The 22,126-nt window shown below is 35.1% G+C and overlaps 2 protein-coding genes across 5 annotated transcripts in view; one reads left to right on the top strand and one right to left on the bottom strand.

The window, feature by feature from the left end:
* The window catches only part of LOC150102783 (tubby-related protein 3-like), a 514,140-nt gene that overhangs the window by 185,647 nt on the left and 306,367 nt on the right, over positions 1–22,126 (top strand). The window lies entirely within an intron of this gene.
* LOC150102784 (protein king tubby 1-like) overlaps positions 1–22,126 on the bottom strand; it is a 393,182-nt gene that overhangs the window by 155,846 nt on the left and 215,210 nt on the right. For all 3 annotated transcript variants that reach the window (XM_090398898.1, XM_090398894.1, XM_090398895.1), the window contains one exon: positions 18,447–18,519. In XM_090398898.1, coding sequence (XP_090255024.1) covers positions 18,447–18,519 — 73 coding nt within the window. The remainder of the gene's footprint in view (positions 1–18,446; positions 18,520–22,126) is intronic.

Genomic DNA, 22,126 nt, shown 5'->3' with positions numbered 1-22,126 from the left:
ATTTGCGAAATCATTCGCATCCGAGAAAAGTGTTATGAAGAAGAAGGAAGTGGATCAAAATGATTGTTGTTTTTACGTTCATTTTCAAAGTATGGAGATTAAACAGAAAATAGCCAACTTAAGCTAATTACGTCAATATATATTAAAATAAATACCCTGCTAGTTCTTATTCCGATAACTTAGGTAAATAAGTTACTGATAACCCATTTTTGACCCGACAGTCAATCTTCATAGGCATATAAAACTGCAAGCTTTGTTGCGTCAGTAGCTTGCTTTCCCAACAAGTGAATGACGTAACAATAAAAAGTTCAGTTAATAAAAATAAAACCTGTTTGAGTTGTATTAACTGGCTAAGCCAGGGGAATTTGGATATATTTTGTGAATTGTCTAGAAATCTACTCCATGATTAATCTGCCTGCTTTGCAGGATTAATTTTAAATGGGCATCTCTCGAGACCGATTAACTCCGGATTAGTTGATGAAGTAGCTATGGAAATTAAAACAAAGGCTTTTTTTTATGTAATGCTCATTAGACCTGCCTTGCCACGGATTACTTAAATCTTCGAATAAAGAAAAGTGAAGTTAGTTAAAATCTAAGAGAGATTTCTTACAGGATATAATTTTTTAAAGTGTTATTGGAGCATTATTTTACAATGAAGCATAATTTTATTATGCTTCAATTAAACTTTTTCCTAGTTTTTCAGTCTACGTAGCTGCACTCTTCGATCTAATGCCACAACATCTCTTATTCAATAAACTACTTACGGTAACAAAAACCATTTCGGTAAATATTGTTGAATCGTTAAAATAAGATGAAAAATACAGAAAAAATCACTTAGAAATATATTCATTGCTGCATTAATATTAAATCCATTCCAGACATTCATAATTCAAAAAGTCTGTCGGTCTAGTTGCAATAAATATGATTTAAAGATTTTCCATAAATCTTAAGATGGATTCAAATATATTTGGTTACTCCGAATGTGGTATGTAATAGCAACTTCGAAATTTATTACCAGTTTAAAGAAACTCTATGGGAAAATTTTTAAAGTTTTCTATTCATAAAAAATGAACACAAAAAAAAAACGACGGAAAACTTCCTACCTGAATTACCTCCCCCCCCCTCCGCAGGACGGATGCTCCAAGGGAAAAGTAGTGCGCGAATTTAGAAGTGCAGTCTCAGCACATGCGAATGTTTGGGGTTTGAAAAGAAAATGGGTTTTGCTAGGGAAATATTCAGTACGGCAGAAATTGAACGCCACATTCAATTTGCGTTGACCCTTCAGTGTGTGTGTGTGTGTGTGTGGTTCTATTTTCCGAACAGCGTCCTTACCGTCGAAAGAGTCCCCGTCTCTTCTTAGACCGCCATCTGTTGACTTTCCCATACACCCAATGCAAACGGTACAGTCACAAAGGAAGGTTGAAATTACACATCTCCGCCATTCACAAGCGAAAGAGACGGTCTGGACACGGAAAAGGGTCATCGTGGGTTGTTACACCACACAATAGTACGCAAGCGCGTGCATATTCGTTCTCCTCTAAAAAGAAAAAAAAAAGTAAACTTGAAATAGTTTCGCATTTATTGAAATGGCAAATTAATATTAAAAATTTACAATACAAACAGTTTTTTTTTTTTTTTTTTTTTTACATTTTGAATATCTGGTTTGGGTTCCTCTCTTTTATACGTCAGAACTACTATTTTAAAAGCTTTTTTTTTTTTTCAAGTTAGTGCTTCCATTTTATTTTTATTTAGTCAAACGTAAAGATAAAATCAAAAGAACTTCTTGCTTGTTTACAGCAAATGGAAGACGAACTCTCCAAGAAAAATTGCAGACTTACGAAGACATTATCCGGACTTTATAAAACGATCGTTTCGATGCTTTCTTCGTGGGTGGTTTCAGTAAACTACAGACCGTTTCCCCAGATATAAATGTTAAGTTCTCTGGCCACCTAAATTGTTTTCAAACCACCACAACAAGAGTGGCAATAAGTTAAAAAGAAGTGATGACTTTCTGCTTACTTCTCTGAGCTAGTGTGTTCAAAGGTTGAATGACAGTCATTGTCGTATATCTTTGGCACGAAGGGTGTCTAAACAGAGTTCTCTGACGATTTCTCTTCCTCCTTCCAAGAGAGTTTGGTTGAAAATGCTAACGCAAATCTTTCATGCAGAAGTACGCTTTTAACAATGAATATATTTATCGTTGACAACAGAATTTAAGATAGATGGCGCTAATGTCGGCTATTGTTATATTTATTTCAAGTTTAAACTTAATAGCAGGAATCTCTATCGTAAAAGTATAGGGTGATTGAATTTTTTTCGGCTACAGATATTGATAAAGCTTTAAAATTTGTCGATATTATCTAATAATTTTAAGCGCTTCCATTGATATTAATTATCAGAAGCTTTTTTTCTCAAGAAGGAGAGTAGCTGTGTGTTGTATTGTTTTTGCTTTTTTTTTTGGGGGGGGGATAATTCGGTTTTAAAATTTATTGCATATACTTCCAAGTAGAGGCTACTCGTGCATAGGCACTGAGGAACTGCAGCACCCCCATTTTTTCTCGATATATAAATATATTTATTAATTTATTTATATTTGCTTGTAATATGTAATATTATCATCAACAGTCCTATACAATTCTCTTATTTTGTATAAAAAATAGTAAAAATCCATCTTGTAGCACTCAGGACGCTAGCAGCACTGTGTTTACCACAGTGTCATATTGCTACGTACTCAAGCATATGCACGTCATAGTGAGATGCGAGCTATTAGCGTAATGCGGCACTGTCCGTCGCGCAGTTCCACTGTTATTTATATGCAGTTTGCGCCAGTAGTATAGCGTTCGTAGTGCTTATCGTGTTTACTTCGTCTTTTTAAATATTTGAACATTACAATTAAAGACCTAAAATTTGTTATAGTTTTTATTTTAGAACATTATTGGGGTTATGATAATGGATTTTATTTTTAAGTAATTTTGAATTATACCAAACTGAATAATTTTATCGATAATACACAATGTTTTGATGTCGAATTTTTACCACAATTTTGATAATTTATCCAACCACGTATACACTGTACTTCTGATAATTAATGTATGTGTATTGCGAAAGGTGCAGCACCCCCACGATCCGCCACTGCTTCCAAGTAAATTTTATAAATTGAGAATCACGTTAAAATACGTAATATCCCAACTTAAGAAGCGAGTTAGCTCTACTATTACTATCGGAATTAACTGAAGAAACAATGAAATGTAAGAGATAAAATCGGTGCCTTACACTTTGCTGGTGACCCTATCGTTACCAATATCAGTAAGTAATCTACCAACCACAGATGATAAGGGCATGCGGGATTGTGATCATTTATAGTTGCTGTTAACATAACTGATACTAAGAAATGTATCAGTTATGTCAAAAATGTACAGTTTTTTTTTATATTGTAACTTCTATTGGAAATGTCATTTGAGCAACGAATACGAGACCAAAGTTCGCACATGCGCATTCTGAATATAAGTTTCTAAAAATACTAAGGAAAAAAAGTGACAAGTTTCATTTGCTTTTTATTGTATTTTTTTTTTTTTTTTTCGAAGTGGAAAGTCAGCTTTTCTCCCGGTTTTATCTCCTGCAATATTTCAGAGACCACGTGATAGTTTTTATCCTTCGGGCTTTCTTTAAAGGCGATGGAGATCGAATTCTTTTGTCAAGAAAAGTGGCAGTTTTCTTTTCACTCGACCTCGAAAGGAATCTTGCACGCCTAAGACAACTATAATTAAAGCGGGTAGATCTTTCAATCCTTTTAATCTCTTTCTACTCGACTGTTTTGTTGTTTTTGTAATCTCCGGACTTAAAAATTAATCTTTCGTCTTTCAAGCAGATAAGAAAATCACTGTTTAATAGATGGCTTGTTCTTTTATTAAATCTTCGATGTGAATACCGCGATCGATCGGAATTTATTTGTTAAGGTCATCAAAACTTGGATATTTTATCATCATTGGGTGTGAAGCTCTCTGTTAATATTTAAATGCATTCTTAAACCAAAATCTTCTATAGTTTGAGCAACAAGTTACGTGCAATTTAACAATGCGATCCCTTAAACAAGAATTAAATGTGAAATCGGAATTTATCATTGTTGTAATTTAACAATGCGATTCCTTAACAGGAATTAAATGTCAAATCGGAATTTATCATTGTTGTAATGGAATAGAAGCGCACAATGTTTCATTGCGTACTGGGCTCGCTTTCGTGGACGTAACCATGATCTTAAACAGTTGATGGCAATGACAAATTTTCATTCACATTAATAAGAGGGAAGATAAGAAGGTTAGAGTATTCATTTCTCAATAACCAGGAAAGGAATGTTGCACTAAAAATCAAAATTTCAGCAACTAGCTCCTTCAGATAGTTCATGGTTTCAGGGTAAAAGTGAAACGTTGAAGGTGAAGGCAAAAATATGACTCAGTTGGAGAGCGTCTTTTAAATAACATACGGAAATAACTCGCCCAAAGTTATGTGTAATATTCATTTTAACAAACTGGGTTCTTGATGAAAATTCACTTTGATGTCATCAAGTAAGATTGACATGTTAAATGACACTGTTCGTATTAAAATTCATAATCACGTGATCATGCGAACGAACAGATCTCATACGCCGTAGATTTTCAGTTATCAAACATGCAACACGAGCAAATAGTGAAACAAATTACGTCAAACAATTCTTAATTATAAGAAGCTGTAACTGATAACCCACATTAAAGATACCAAGTAATTTTATATAAACTTGGTTTTTAATCCTATTTCCCAAGTAAGCAAACAGACAAGTCAGTCAAGAGAGTTTGCGCCTGCACGTAATGCAAGTCTGATGCAACTCGTGGTAAAGTTGGAGTAAACTCCGATCACTTTCCTTAATATTTTCCCCTAATGCCAAGCACAGCCCACATTATATTTTCTAGTTTGTTTGTTTAATAACAGGTTTAGTTATTAGAAAGATACGATAAAAAGTATTCGTCTCAATTCCAATAATAGTTACCTAACGTTCAGCTAGTGTAAATCCAGGCACCACGCATTTCGAAGTACGTGAAAATAATAATAAAAGATCCAGTTTGTTGTGACAGTTGAAAGGCCACTAAGGATGAAGTGAATGCAATTCAGCTTACGAAGAAACTGCTTAAGAACAAGGAGTTTAAGTTTTGATTTCTGACACTTCAAAAAGTCTTCGGAAAGAGAAAAATATCAGAGAAAGTGGGAGATCTTTGAAATCCAGAATAAAGGTATGATTCAAACGGACGTATAGCGAAGGTGTGGTCGATGTCTGAAGCGATTTTTTTTTTTACTTCACTAGTGAAAGCGATAGAAAGATCGGAGTAGCTGCGGCATTTCAAAGTCACTGCCACGTATTCAAGCTACGACGGGTTGAGAAGAGCAACAGCGAAAATTGTTGCGAATTTCTTTCAGAATTTCAAAAAATATATATCGACCGATGTTCGGGTAGATTCTGAAACTTTAAATCAAGTTGATTATCAACTGGAAATGTATTATTCATGACCGGAAGACTGGCGAGAAACAGCATAAACATTGCAGAGTATATTACTTTATTTCGTATTACAGTAGAACTCGCTCTACTGAATTCTGATTGGATTTTAACTTCACACATCACGTTAATTCTGCTAATGTAGCATCATTCAATGTGTCTATTTAAAGAATATCTACCGCTGACTAAAGTAGACACGGCCATCAACTCAACCGCGCATAAATTAATTCCTTAGATTTTCATTACGCGTTGTGTTTGTATAGGAAACAGTTCCACCAGAAAGGCGTCTTTTAATACGTGCTGAACGAGACGGACTGCTACCACGTGATTATAACAATAAGATTACTGAAGTAACAATATTTTGAATATCCAACAATTGCCAGTGTATAGAAGGTAATATATCTACTGTGTGATAGATATTATATTGACAGATATTATATTCTGTTCTCAGCAAGACTTATTATATAGAGAGATGTTATCCCTTTTTTTTTGTTTTGCTATTTATTATTTATTTCTTGGTGTTTTATCTTAACTAAAATGAAAGTTGCGCTAAGTGTACACTACTCTAAATGGAAATGTAATTATCCTCACAAATTGTACACGTAGCAGGCAATAAGTGTTTATTAATATACGGGTCTTCTAATAAGGCGTGTATAACGTATTAGGAATCTTATACTCGTTTATTTCTTTAATTCAAGAAAACATTGATTTAAAACGATAAATCGCTGAAAATCAAAAGTATAATTTATTTTTGTATACGGTAAAATCTTTTAGGCGGATATGACGTAATATAGCTACTTTTTCACAACAATAGATTACGTTAACTTCTGACAGGTGACCGAGCAGTCGGCGTACATTGTTGTTCATAATTGGTGTTACGTCAAAATCATAAACAATATCGTGAAATTAGCAATATACGGTACGTGCAGTTCAGCTTTAGTTTAAAAATAATATAATAAATATCAGGTAACCCAATGTCTCTACTTAGTTCTATCAGAGATGATTTTATATCCATGATTTCTCATATACAACTTAAATGCGGAAATTTCTAGCCTCGAATTCTCCTTACAGCTTTTGCAGTCCAGATGCTTTTGTACAAGTAATAAATAGAAGGTAATTTTAAACTTAATTTATTTAGCATAAATGAAGTTTGGCATTCAAACCACATCTGAAGTGCAGTACGGTGCAAAGTGAGATAATTTTAAACTTTGTTTCAATTATGTTCCTGCGTCTTTTCAAGAGAACCCACAGAACATTCAATAGTTTTCTCCGTTGCGTCCATTCAGCAGTTTCCTCTTCCTAGAGACGAACCATCATTAAACCTTTTAGTAGGCACTAATGAACCTGCTGTGGTAGCCTTTAGTTGTGTCCAAGTCTCGCCTCGCAGCCCATAAACTACTGTTAGAGTCAATAAAAGTGGGAGAAGAATTTAACAGTATCTCTTTTGGCATCAATGTTGGAGTGATTTGGTCCAGCTGTTCTTAGCCACACAAAGATACTTTCCATTAAAAACGGCTTTACAACCGTCAAATGATGCGTGAAGTCCCCGCTGGGGAGCGCTAATCTTCGCCATTAAAATCTTATCGATCGTTTTACTAGCGAAGCCATGCTGTTAACAGTGTTCAACAAATTTCTTTCATTCCTATCTCTTTCTTTTTAATTGTTCTTCAAGAAACCTTCCACATCAATCATTGCAGTTTGGTTTCCATGTATGGTTGCAGTAAAGTAAATTTCCATACCATAAAATAGAATGAATTTCACAGAATTGCTTCGATCAATACAATAGTAGAATGCTCACAAATAAGACCTCCATTTAGTAGCATATGCAGTTAAATAATTTACATTCCTTATGCGAAAGCAAGTTGATTATTACCTGTAGGCTACTACATCGTTCCCATTAAACTGAATTTCTATAATTTTAATTTCGATGTGATTTTTATTTATGATTGACAAAACACACAATAATACAAATTTTCACGTTTCACTTTTATATTATTTATTTAAAGTAAAGAAAAGGTGTATAGAGATAATCGATAAAATTTTAGCAATTTTCAGATTTATCAATCTATTTAATTAAAATCCATCTTTTGTTTTTATTTGCATTATTAATTTAAATAATTATTTTAAAATCTGCTTTTATTACTCCTTTATTAAACGCAAACATCAAATTTTAAGGAAAGCGATTTTATTGCAATTTTTAATCTTTTTAATAATTATGGAATAAGGTATTTTAAAGAGTCTCTAGAACATGTTGATAATTCTTAAATTGTATTATGTGATAAAGAAACTGCAAAGGAGATTAGTTTAAATGGCTCTTTCAAGTTAGGTTACTGAGTCAGCAGTAATAAAGTACATTTTGCCGGGCGGAGAAGTTTGGGTTCTACTCAAAGTCCCTACTTTGTAAAGCTACAGATTCTTCAGTTCAAAAATGCCTAAAGAATATTCCGTGGTTTGATCGCTTTTTTTTTTTTTTTTTCACGTGCAGTTTAATCTTCCTGTTAGGCTAAATAAATAAAAACTCTGCAGCGACACCAACTTGTAAACTGATGTACTAAAACATACTGGTAGCCTGGATTCCGCTCACGTCTTGCCAAGCGTTTTATGCGATTTCCGGTACCAAGTCTACTTCCTTTAGTATCTTTACATCCCCGCTGGAGGTCACTCGGAAGCAGTCAGATCCCATTACATCCACTGTGATCTACCTGATGTGTGCGGCACTCCTGCATCAACTGTTACAAACTAGAATTACAACTGCTACTGCCAAGGAATTTAGCGCATTATATTTCCCCACTGCAACAATCCCACTTTGCTATCGAATCATCTATTAGAGATGATTATGTCAGACAGAAAATGGTGTATTTCCTGAAACTGAATATCCGTTTCACTAATTTATTATTCGAGTAACCGATAAGAAAAATAAGATATTTTTTACGCATTCTTTAATATTTTTAAGAATTATTTTTAAACATTTTATGACGATCAAGGGATTTTATTAAAGGGCGATTGCTCTTATATCCTCTTAAAAACAAATAAAATCGCATAATTAAATTAGAGTAAGTCTTTAATTTAAGCTTGAACATTTACAAAGTAAAATTTTATTTTATTAACGTGATTATCGCAGAGCAGTGTTTGGATGCAGGTTGCAAATAACTTAAGGAATATCCCAAGTTATTGTTTTCTGAATGAAAAAATTGTTTTGCATAATAAACTCCTTCCTAAAGATCAGTAGGAACTTAACTAGTTAAAATGATTCCCTTTAATTTAAACTGAAATGTTTCGGTCAATATTAGTCAGGCTCCTAAGAATTCATTTGATTTCATCGTACTATGTCAACCCAAAGGAAATGCGTACGGACATACGACAAATAAACGGAAGGATAAAGCCACACTAAGAAAACCGATGCATTTTCCAGCAATCATGAGGGACATCCGGGTACTCGATATGTCCATAACATTATACACACAATGATGAATAAACCCGACATGTATCAAGGCGCCATCTCCTAAATTATCATTGTCACAGCTCTTTGATTGGGCATATAGGTTTTTAGTGAGAAAAAGGCCGTTCATTTGTCACCCTAATCGCTCTCCTCTGTGTTACGTCAAATATTTTTTAAGGGGGCTCATAGGGGCACTACTGCAGATGTTTTATATGACGTACATGACACGTTAATAAACCTGTGGTAGGTTAGCGTTGTGGATAAAGGACTTCCCCCTATTTCTATGTATATAATTTTCATTTTTATATATTTTACATAGTGTAGAAATCCTGCTCTAGAGACCACTCGAACTTTCTCAAGCCACTTCAGGCCTCCAGTAAGCAGAAAGGTAGTCTCACACCGGTCAATGAAATTCATCTCCCACCTAAGAACAATCACAAATATCCATATTCACGGCATATTTGAACTCGCAGCCTGATGGTTGGAGAAAGGATGCATTAAATACTTGCCTAACCAGGCTGGGACGAATGAGACAACAGCATTCGATTGGACGGATTGATTTGTATAAAGTTCAAGGCTATTCCGGGCTCTTCCGGTCAAGGCGCTATATGTGCAAAAGTGTAAAACCATTTTTTTTTCGGATGTTGAGACGACATCTCTAATAGGTTTATGCCAAGAAAGACTCAAGTTTGTCAGCCCCTTAGTCATAGACTTAGGGGCTGTCAAAATTAAGAATGTTAATGAAAGTAAGAGAAATTAGACGGTATTATATTTTACTAGAATTAAAATTAACATGGCTTTAAAAAACTCAATAAATAATAGTTCTGATTAGGATTAGAATTTGTGATCGTAGAAGTACATAGAAGTAGATGCAAACTAGTCATCCACAACGAAGTAATAGAACAAGTGAACAAATTTAAATATTTAGGAAATTACTTAAGTCCCAATGGAGAAATCGACATTGCATATAAAAAACAAAAATTCCTAGCAGGCATTGGAAATTTGAATAGATACTTCAATGAACAGATGTTTAAAACAACCCAAATAAAACTATTAAAAATAATAGCCAAACCAATTCTGAAACATGGCAGTGAAACATGGATTTGGGCAGAACGAGATAAAAGACAAGTGGATGCTGCGGAAATGAAGTTGCTAAGACCGCAAGCAGGCTATAAAAGAATAGACAAGGTAAGAAATTAAGAAATAAGAAAACTATTATCCATAATTAACATAACAGAAGTCATCGCAAACTATAAAAATAACTGGAATAAACACGTAGAAAGAATGAATGAAGACAGATGGCCAAATATTGCCTGGAAATATAAATCAAACGCCGGTAAAGAGGAAGACCCAGGAGGAGACGGGCAGAAGACTTTTTAAACCCTTGGAAATGTTACAGGCAAATATTTGCCTAACACGTGAAGCCAAGAAGCAGCAGCTTGTAGAAGTTGATACCTTGGAAGTTTGACGAATTGTGTGAGCAATGAATTATAAAACGAGGCAGAGGAGTATAATGTACTTCCATCAGTAAAAAGTTCATTGAATTTACAGTCAAACGAAGAATCCGACTTCAAATCCAATACACGTTTTGCTACATAAGAAACAGAGTTGGTGAAAGAACAGAATAAAGAGATCCGTCCACCACCACAAGTAACGTGCGTCCAGAGAGAAAACTCTAAACTAGGTGGTAGAAATCAGTAAACAGAGAAGATGATGACAAAATTACTTAATAGGCCTTTGTGCCAAACCGGTCAGGTGCCATAGAGGCATCAAAGGTAACCGCTTGAGATTCTCCAAACTTATCTATGGAATTTGTCCAAAGGTGAGTTAACATAACGGAAGAATTAGTTGAGAGAAGCTTCAGGATGGAGTACAAGTTGAATGTAATGGTATTATCCATGATTTTAGAAAGAACTCAAGTGAATGATATTTCCCGGTAATTAGGTGACAAAATCTGTACCCTTTCTTAGGCATGGGTTGAATATGGACCATTTCTAGACTGAAGGGCTGGATCAGTGGATTATAAGAGAATAAAAAACGCCTGACAGCAATCAACTCTGGAATACGAAGTTTCAGTACAACTGGAACACAGCAGGATTCAATTCTGGAGCACAAAACCTAAAGTACAATGGGAGAAATGTCGTTAGACCCAGGATACTTTTTGGTATCCAGTTTGGAAAAAATTTCCGTCTTCTTTCTAGCGAAAAATCGAAGGGGAGGGTCATTTGAATATTGTCTACCAGGGATCAAAGGAGAATATCTAATTATACTATAATCTCCTACCATCAATATTAGAATAATTCTTCTGATTAGAGATAAAATAATAAGACAGTAGCTTGGACGAAAGTTACGGGACCAATAGTTTTGACATGAGACCAGAAATCATGACTGCCATCTGGACAAGTTAATCGTTTCTTTAGAGCTATTCTGGGGTTCCATTTAGACAGAAAAGTAGACAAGGATATCTATGAAAGCCAATTGCGACATGTCTGGTTTTTCTCTTGTGCAGCCATAGCACACTTCTTGGAAATAAGTCTTCTAGGCTTAAATAAGTGGTGAAGTTTCATAATTGGAATGGGATATAAATACACATGTTGTTGTTATCGAGCCCGTTGAAGAGCTTCTGGACGTTTGCTTGTAGAACTGCTTTGGCAATCTGTTGAACTTTTATGGACCAGAGCTTATCTCTAGGGTTGTTAATTTTCTGTAGAGCAGCAACAATTTCTGGACAAGAATAGATATGGGTAGGTTCAACTCCTGGAGAGTTCTTGCATATTTCATAGCATCTAGTACTGTCCGATTGAATTTTCATGCCTTAAAATGTTCTGTTCTTAGTCTGGTGGTGATTGTGGTTATTTCTCTATTTCCCATTAATCTCGCTGATTTCATGCTACTTCTTGATAGTTTATTTTAACAATCTTACTTTTGCTACAGAATTAGCACCAGTTAGTGATAGTGGGTGTAATTTGTCAGGCTGGTTATTTGCTTCTTTGCGTCTGTCTGCTCTCTCATTGCCTTCAATCTTTACATGGGCTGGTATCCATTGCAATGTGCAGTTCTTATTTTTCAAATTTAAAGTTGTTCATGAATTTCCTGCGTAAGATTTGTTTTCCATCTTTAATGCCTCAAGTGCAGATTTCGAGTCGCTGTAGATGGTTATTCCTTCTGTAATTTATTACAGGATTTGAGAGAGAGAACTTGATAGCTGCTTGTATAGCTGTTAATTGACCAATGAAGTTTGAAGCTATTTTTCCAACTGTGGTCTTGATTTGCGTTTCCTCACCTACAGGTAGAGTTAGAAAACTCCCTCATCCTCCTTGGTTGAATGCTTCATTAAATGATCCATCAGTGTAGGAAATAGCATGGTTTAGATTACTTAAGTGATGCATGGTGTCAAGTCCTTTTCTTTTATTTTTATGTTGTGAATCCTTTTTTTGAACAAGTTTCTAGGAGATTTAAGTTAATCGTTGTGTTCTTTTGGTGGTACAGTGGAAAAGAATGGCTCTTTGCTTATTTCGATAAACAAGTGCTCTAAGTCGATCTGTTTTCTAATTTCATGATCATATTGTAATATAGATAGTCTAGATTTTCTGTCCAGGCATCGAAAGCCCTGAGTGAGATATGATCCTGTTGTTGGCTCCTAATTCTGTTAGTGAATTAAATGTGGGGAGTTTTCTTCTGTCTTCTAGTATGTGAAGTCCACATTCTTATTGAGCTTTTAAATTATTTGTGGATGAGACTGTACCTATGGTAATTTTTGCTGCTGTTGATTGTACTCTGTCAAGTTTTTCTTTTGTGCTAGTAGAAGCTGGAGCCCAGATTGATGAGGCATATTCCATGGTGGGTTGTAAGAGTGTCGTATACGTAGTTTTGATTTTGTACCCCACTTTGTTCCACAAAGCCTTTTGATGATATCAAGCTTTTTTTAAGAGCTTTACTAGATATATTTGTGATATTGAGTTGTAAATCTCAGTTCAGTATCTAGAGTCAGGCCTAAGTATTTTGGAGAGTGTTTTTTCCTATTTTGGTGCTACATATTTTGATTTGGGATTGTAATTATTTCTATTTTTCCTATCAGTGGAGAAGATATACTCAGTTTTGTTTTTTCTCGGTTTATCTGTAATTTAAGTTCCTTTGTCCATCTTTTCAAACCTTGTATTGATTTATTTAGGACTTTTTGAGATTGTTGAGGATTCCTGTTTGTGTGCCGGATTGCTATATCATACATTTGTGTGTCATTTATTATGTGAAGATCAATATGGTTCATATAGTTGAGAAATAGGAGTGGGCTTAAAACAGAACCTTGTGGGACTTCAGCTCAAGTTCGGTACGTGTTGGAATAAATTCTACTGACTTTTTCTTTTCTTCCTTTCACGAAGTCTGAAATACAAATTAATGCGTTTTCCCTTATTCCAATATCGTATGCAATTTTATTAACTTTTGTCTCCAAACGCAATTGAAGGCAGCTGTAAGATTCAAGAAGATTGCTGTTGTCTTTTTTTGGTAGTTTTTCTTGAAAACCATCTATGATTGATTGGCATGGATAAAATAATTGATCTTCTGTGCTGTGAGGAGACATGTATGCAGTTTGGTAGGTTAATCTTGTTATTTTCAAAGAGCCAATTCATAAGTCTAGCATGTATTATTCTTTCGTTTAGTTTACAGAGAGTACTGGTCAAAGCTATTGGTCTGTAGCTTTTACAGTCACTTGAGTTTTTGTCAGGTTTTAGTAGATGTAATGACTGATCTTTTCCAGATTTTTGGCTGTTTATCTGTATTACAGGAAGTGTTAAATATCTTCAGAAGGCAGTTTTTGGCTATTTCCTCCATATTTTAATCATATGTCCAAAGATAAGATCAATTCCGGGTGATTTGTCAGGGGTCAATTTGACTAATTGCAGTTTCTGATTTTGTCATTGTGAGGTCCTGAGAAAATGTGCCTTCAGAAGGATAAGTTCTGGGTTGTATTAGCAGATGTTTTGCAATTTTTATGCATCTTTTGTCTTCTTTGTTGTATTGCAGTTTGCTTCCTTTATAGTAATGTTTGGCTAGCGTTGCGTTATTTATTAATCTGATGATATTCCAGTGCTGTGAGTCTTTTCTTTGATCTAGTTTTATATGTTTGCAGTTTGAAATTTCTTCTTCAATTTTTTTAGTTAATTCTATTAACTTCCTTCTGGTTTTTTTTCTATATTATCTCTCTTTCGGGGATCACAGCATTGATATTATGATCTTTCCAAAATGGAACCCAATTATTTTTCCTGAGTTATCTAAGAATTAAATTTTGAGATTAAACATCAATCCAACAAAGGAATAAGACAAAGAATTCATGAAGATCATCCGGTTTGTTATAATGCCACAAAAATACGTGGTTTGAGTAACTGTGAGTATTGCTCCATGGAAGAAGTAATTCAATACCTAGATTGTGGTCTCTCAATTGTCTATTGGAAAAACAACATCCACGGTATACTTAGAAGGGGTTACTAGTCAGGAAGAGATGTAGAGTGTTTGCACGGTGGTTGGGATTATCTGACATTCTGGTAGGCATGTGAACAATCTATAGCAAATGGTATAGCAAATGGTTCGACATCTCTATCTGCTTGGTGCTGTGTAAATCGAAAAGGGAAGACAGTTTTGAACATTCAAATCTTCAAGGAAGATGACCTCACTATTAGGAAATTTGGATTGTAGAAAATCAAACATTCAGTTGAAGAATGGCAATCAAAATAGTTCTGAATGATTAAGTGGCAGAAGGAGAGCCATAAAGATAACCTATTGATCTAGTAGAATGGGGCTGAATTAGGCATATTCCCCCCCCCCTAAAGAGAGAGAAGGTGGAAATATTCAGTGCTTGAAGAAGCGGAAATTTGAATTTCTGGTAAGAAAGGTACATGTGGTTTCAAAGAGTAAAGGTGGAAATAAATATTATCGAGGGTGGAGGCTAAGATAATGTTTATTTGTGAAGTAAATCTGGAAGACTATAGAAGACCTCCTTTGTCCGCATAATCTTTCTCTTACCTTGGCTTTTCATGGTAGTGGTGACAAATTAGGAGGGACACGGAAATTACAACAATAGATTCAATACTAAGCTGTGCGTAGGGAGAATTTCAACTCCTCTGAAAATCGTGACATCGGTAGTGTTTCCCCACCCCTTCCAGGTATACATAGAACAGCGGCAGCAAGATTATTCGTGAGCTCATCTGGAAGTTTCTTAAAGCAATAATATTAGAATTGGTCCAGTACACTATCTTGCGGGTGGTTTGTAACATAATCAACTTAAAGTTGTACCCTAGGCTACACGAATAGTTGGGTCTCTCCATGATGTCTGACATAATTCTAAAGACATCGTTAACACTACTATATGCTGGAAGAAATGGAAGAAAAGTGACCAAGACTTTTGGAATTCAAACATGGGTTTTTGGTCATATCACGGTTCCGATGAGCAAAGTGGTTGTATTACACAGGGCGATGAAACCTTCATCCACTACACAGTGATGCCAAGTATCAGACGTCTACCCTCCCCTCCGAAGAGTGTGGACACCACACCTTGACCCCTGTTTACGTAAGCTCACTCAGTTTTTCGTTTTGATAGTCGAATGCTTCTTAGTTCTGAGATGTATCAAGATCTACTAATTGGCTTCCCAACTTATTGGTCTGCGGCAACCAATTAGTAATTTAAAGCATTTTTGGTTGCTGCAAACCAACTGGAGTACACAGAAATTCGACGTCATCGCAATGTGTTGGCTAGAGTATCAGCGTTTTAGACTTCGGAGGATAAGCTCTAGGGCTTATCCTCGGAATGTGTTTACTCAGTAATATCCACAATCTCGTAGCAATTTAGTTTTTCGATCGTCATGCACAGTTTCGCTTAATTTGGGAACTTCAACAGTTTGAAGCATGGATCGCCATGGTTACTGCTTGCTGTCTTAGTAGTTTCCATCTTATATACATTTCTATAACGAAACCAGAGTATATCTATCACCAGCTCTTTAAACATTCTCTAAGTTTTTCTATTGCTGTGAATAATTTGGTATGGTGATTCCGTATTTGTCTGTGTGCGCGCACGTGGCAGCTGCTTTAATCAAAATATTTTGTTATGGTCCATTACACGCAACCATTTAAGTACTGGTGTATAAGTTAGTGTGAACGATATTCTTAGAAGTTACCAGATATGACTGTATGGCAAACTAAGAATGAATCTTAAAAGTGTCTTTCTGTGCGCGCGCATACATTTATTAAAGTACGATTAGATTTTCTTGTTCCTGTCGTTTGTGCCTTATGTACTGTCGGAGATGAAAAGAGCATGCAAAGTGCCTATAATGACATCTAAATGGCGGAAGCACGTCACAAAGCTGGTTCCTGTATGCGTTGCACCATCTAAATGATGCTTTGAAAATGATTCTGGACACGAAATGCGAATAATGTAATTTATTTTTTTAATGAGCTCGGATTACTTTCCCAAATGTTATCGTGCAATGTTTTTTGTGATTAAAAAATGTCCAGCAACAAGTATTAATGAGAAGTAGCATTTGCAACTTAGGATGAACAAGGCCTACTGTTCGAGAATCTGCACTTGGGGAGAATCACACACACTTCGTAAAAGGCTTGATTACTTTCTGAATAACTCAGGAGATTTAAATTTGTCCTGATTATTCAGGACAAACTTTAAACCTTGTCAACATCCTCAAGACATTAAAACATTTATTTTACGAATAATGATTGCTGAGAGGGCAAATTACTTGGGTGAGTTTTTTTTTTTGTGTGTGTGTGCGCGCGCGCGTGTTGGAAGGATTAAGTGTATAATCCCTCGATGAATGTACTGTTTACATTCATTGAGGGAAGAAAGGGGTAATAACCTTAATCTAATAATATTTTTTATTAGTTTTCGGTATCAGTTAACTCTCAAAGTTTTCTGACATCAAAAGACCTCAATTTTATACAATTATTGTCGTTGGTCCTTCACGACCATGTTTATTAGTTGTTAATTAATAGTGACTGAGGTTTTTTTGACTGTCAAGTACTAAGTAAATTTAACATTTAAGTGAAATTTATAGAACACGAGTTCCTAAATGTCTGACGTGTAGTACGCTGAGTCGAATTCTGAGAAAGGTTGAAATTACTGACATACTTGGCAGGCTTTTTTTTTTTTTTTTTTTTTTTAATAGGAGAATTATTTTCGCTGCTTGCACTGGGTGATGAAATTTTGTGAGGGGATAATTTAAATGCTCCATTTAAAAAATTATTACAACCCATTCAGCTTTCATTCCTCTAGTGCAACAGTGTCATTGTCAGAGCAAAAAGTGCTACAAGTTTTCATTAGAAGGCATTTAATTAAAACCGTTAAGTAATAACAAATTTTAGGTTTTCCTCAAAGTAACTTTATCTGTTAAGTTTATTCTAATAAGGGTTTAAATTCATCAATAATCTAAGTCCAGTAGATTCTTAAATGTAGCTACCTTTAAACTTCCTCAGTACTAGCTTGCTTTCCTTTTTCTTTACGCATGAAATGGATCTCACAAAAACAAGTTACTTTATAGAGTTATCAAGTGAAACAGTTGGCCAGAACTGATTGACGTCAGTTAGACGATGAAACTGAAAGAGATGAGCGAGACATTTTTACATTTTCCCTTACAAACATCCCTTCTGCTGTGGACAGTTTATGTCGAAATTCTCACGTACCTTTTGGCAACTCAAAAACAACACTTGCATACTAAATTAAGCGAATGATGTAACGTGCGGTGACCAAAGAGAATAATGGACAAAATAAAACGTTCTTTGATGATTGTTGAATGCTCCAGTTCTTGGATCAACTGGATTCCAATTTTTAAATTTGGCAGGTTGTGGGATGCATCTGTCGAATAAATGAGGTTGATCTGTAATATTCGGCTTAGAACTTGAATCACAGCACGTCTAACATAAACCCTAATGATTTTTGTAATGCCAGTCAGTGACGCTCTCTCTTTCTATCTCTCTTTCTGCAACCAGCGGCTTAGATGGTCACTATATTTTTATCTCATCCAACATATACTGTATGTCATTTTTGTCCCTTCCCATAGCTTTATACATGCTCGTCATTTAAAGGGTGTATGTGTGTGGGGGGAGTATTTATTTAATTATTGTCAAATTTTCTGTTCTGAAAGTTTGAACAAACCATTGCAGTTTGATCAGCTTTTAACAACAGTAGTGCTTTGGAAGAAGAGAAAGTTTGAGAACATGAATAAACGTTTCAGCCAGCAAAGATTGGTCGATTGGTAGAGCCTCTGCTACTAATGGCTCGCAAAAAGTTAAGCAAGTTTGAGCGCGGTTAGTAGTTGGAAGGGGTTTCAATCTATGGATGAAACCATAAAATGGTCTCATCCATGGATTGAAATGCATATAAAAATAAGTTGCTATCTAAAATGGCTTTTTTTTAAACTTCCGACTGTATTTCACTGCAAGCATGTCTTGGACTATCTTAACAAAAACGAAGAAGCACAAAAATCTTACCTGATATTCCAGCTTTTGTTGCCGAATAGGATCCTCTCCCATAGTTCCTGGTGGGGTGGCGCTCCACTCAGAACTGTAAGAAATAGTTCTTGGTTAAAATAGAATATTAAAAACAATGTAAAGGTTTTATTAACTGAGTGTTAATAAAAAATACTAAATCATTTCGCACAATATTTCTCAGTGGCTAACGATACAATAATAATAACTATCTGGCGATGCTTCACCAAGAAGATAATTTCTTCCACATATCTTCAAAACAACATTGAGACATGTCTAAAGTAACTCGCAAGTTTGCAGGATACGGGGAAACAAGGTACAAGAAAGTTTCGGAACAATTATACAAAATACAAAAACATGCTGAGACTAAAAAATAATATATTTTATATTCCCTGGTAACTCTCATTTTAATGATAAATGCAATGATTGATATATTTTAAAATGTCTGCTTGGCAGTGTCGAATGTATTCAAATCTCAAAGAGAACGTCACGTGCTTTTAATTGTGGATTATAATCTTACAAACATCTTTCGATTTTAACAAGTACCTGTATACTGGAAAAGTGTAGAGAATACCATTTTCGGCTTACTTATACGTCCAAAAGAAGAAATAGTTTTCCTGTTAATTTCATTCCAAATGGAATGACTAATTTGAGCATGCGCTTAGTTCCCTTGTCATAATAGCAGTTGTCTTGACAACCATCTGTAGGCTTTGAAAATGGGAGAAACATTTACTGTATCAGACCCGTTTCTTATTATGAAATGTAATCAAAGAAATCAAAGCATATCAATGGCCTCATAGTGTCATCTACTTTTATTCGTGTTTGACGTATTTCCTGAAGTGCTTGGTTGAGTGATGCAGAGTAGATTTTCCCATCACAAACCAAAATGGAAGCCACTTTGGTTTATTGTATGCGTCACTATTTTTATGTTTTCTGGTTCGCTGATTCCATTTTATGGCGTTAGTAAGAGTCATAAACAATGAATCAATAATAAGTGTTCGCACACTTTTTTTTTCAGGTGCAGATTTAAACATAAATTTAAACAATACCTATGATTTGGTAGAATTTTGATGCCAGAATTCGTTGTTAGTGAATGGGTAATGACGTATCTCTATTTTGTCTTTATCTTTACCCAAGTATTTTACAGCTGATTTTTTTCTATGAGTATTTATTGTCATGAGTTATATTTATGGGGTAGTTTTCCGTAACATAATAGAGGGATCTTGCGTAGAAGATTTGCTGTATTGTTATCATTTGCATTATCTATGCACTTGAAGATAAAGGTGTTTTAAGGCCATTTTGCTTTCAAGTTAAATTTTAATTCCCATTTTGGCTGCAGTCGTTAACCTCTGTAGATGGAGATACAGAGCATTGGCACTGAAATAGTGAACCTTTGATGGAATGGCTGCTGTCGTTAATATATGTTGAACAAGTGGAAGAATGGATCACTTTATCACTCAGTATTCGCATTTTACAGCGAAACTGGTATATTCTCCTAATCCAGCTGCCTCACTTCTATACAGTGTGAAAGCCAGATGCATATAATATTCCTCCTCTATGCCTTAAGAAAAACTAACCTAGAGACTAGTTTTTCTTAAGGAGGTTTCTGTTAATGCCCTTCGGATATCTAGCGCAATAGGATAAGTCCTGTTTTAATTTTGATTATGATTTTTATCCAGAGATTGATTGATCAGGACAGCCATATCGCCTTATTCGTTATGATACTTCACGCTCAAACTTTGTTTGCTTATGCTTGGTCAAAATAAGGATGAAAATAAGATTTAGAATTTCTTTTTACGAGTAGTACACTTTCTAATATGCATAGGATAACGGTGCTATCAACCTCTTAGAAGAGTTTACTGCTTGGTCAGAAAATATTTTAAGAGCTCAGTGATACCTTCTTCCCTACGATAACCATATTGTTTGTTAGCAATGAATGTTGTACTTCTTTGTGTAAATATCTTCCTTATGAAACTTCCCATTATTATTATAATATTCAATATATTGAAACGTTCATTATTATAATACACAGTTAAATTACAAAAAAAAACTGTTAGAATTGACTCAACTATTAGCACTTCTGTGCGGTGAAGGATTTGGATGCGGTATACGCTTTGTTGAGTATTTGATTTAAGAATATTCTTTTAATATTCACTGTAATGTTATTTACACTGAAGAAACGAAAATACAATTTTTTCCTGTAAGAAGTTATTTATTCGTGTAACGAGATCTGAATAAATAAGACTGTGATTTTCTGCTTGTTAAGAGATTCCTGTATGTTCGCTACCATGCAGTTTTCCCAACAATGCAGTTCGCATCTGTTTGCTGCTATTCTTGGAACGTGGTCGGCGCAAAAGAACTAAAATCAATCGAAGTTCTACTAACAGGTAAAAAGTCTGCTTCAGAACTGTTTCCTCTGTTGACTTTTCGGCATCATCTCCCTGCCTAGCAACTCCTCAATGGGATCACGTTTTTTTTTTCGCTTTCTCTTGGGAATGCACGCCTTATTTTTGGGGTTTCTTTTATGCTGTTTCTACAGGACTTCAGATCCATGTCCTTGTTATATCTAGGCAACAACAGACCCTTTTTTTATCAGACAGAATTAGAAACGTTTATCGATAGTAGAAATGGCAAGGAAGTTTGACGGGTGTTGAACAAAAGAAATAAAAATAACACGCTACAATAGACGAAAACCCAAAGAATATTCTGCCAATGTATGGAATCTTCGTCCTGAGAAGCCAAAATAGTTATTAAAATGAAACCAGCGAGGTTACCCAACGCCTGGAATAAACGCATCGATATGAGAGCTTTGAAAAACGCCAGCAGTGTAAGTGTAGTGTGACAGGAACATTGATAGCATATCGGGACCGTTAATGTTATCATTATAATGCAGCTGGCGTTGCATTATAATGATAACACGACAGGTCTGAGGATTAAGAAAATGCCCTTTTGTGGGAGTAGCCAACCATAAAATAACTTGCAGAAGGTCAAAAGTACTTTATTTTTGGAGCACCTGAGCTTAAGCTATTAGTCCGAAATTGGTTCAGGATCTATAGACACCTCATAATGTGCAGGAGGACAAAGTATGCATCGGAAAGTTATTGAAATGTACTTACTGCGAAGCATGACACATTCTTGAAGTACGGGTAGTTAGTCATGTCGTATAGCATTTCAGTGATCGCTTCTAATCATCAAAAAAGTGAAACTCCTTAGTAACTATGACGTCACTTATCTTCAAACTGTCTAAAAATTCAACTATTAAAATTCAGATTTTTTTTTTAAACGAAACGTTTGTGTTTAGTACAGTAAATTATTCCCAGTAACATTAATCCTTTTAAATGACGGATATATATAAAAATAAGGATTATGTCATGGTGGCGAAATCAGATTAAGATAAAGGATATGGAAGAAATGTATAATTTAAGTTGCTGAACACAGACTGACCTCAAATTTTGAACCGTCTCCAAATCATTTACTTAGATACTCACCATCGCGATAACTCCGCTGATTAAAATCTTTAAATGGATTATTGATAGAGAAATATACTTGGCGGGGAGTTACGCGTAAGCAAGAAAGGAAACTGGAAGGGATTAAGCACGAGATGAAGAAAGGAAAAATTAATGCAGTGCGGTAGCACATTAGAAGATAGATGATCCCTATAATTACTTGGAGAGGGAATTTAA

Source organism: Typopeltis vanoorti, chromosome 10, assembly GCF_054136105.1.
Source record: "Typopeltis vanoorti isolate ZY-2024b chromosome 10, IOZ_Tvanoo_1.0, whole genome shotgun sequence".
NCBI lineage: Eukaryota > Metazoa > Arthropoda > Arachnida > Uropygi > Thelyphonidae > Typopeltis > Typopeltis vanoorti.
This window is presented reverse-complemented; position numbering and strand designations above follow the sequence as displayed.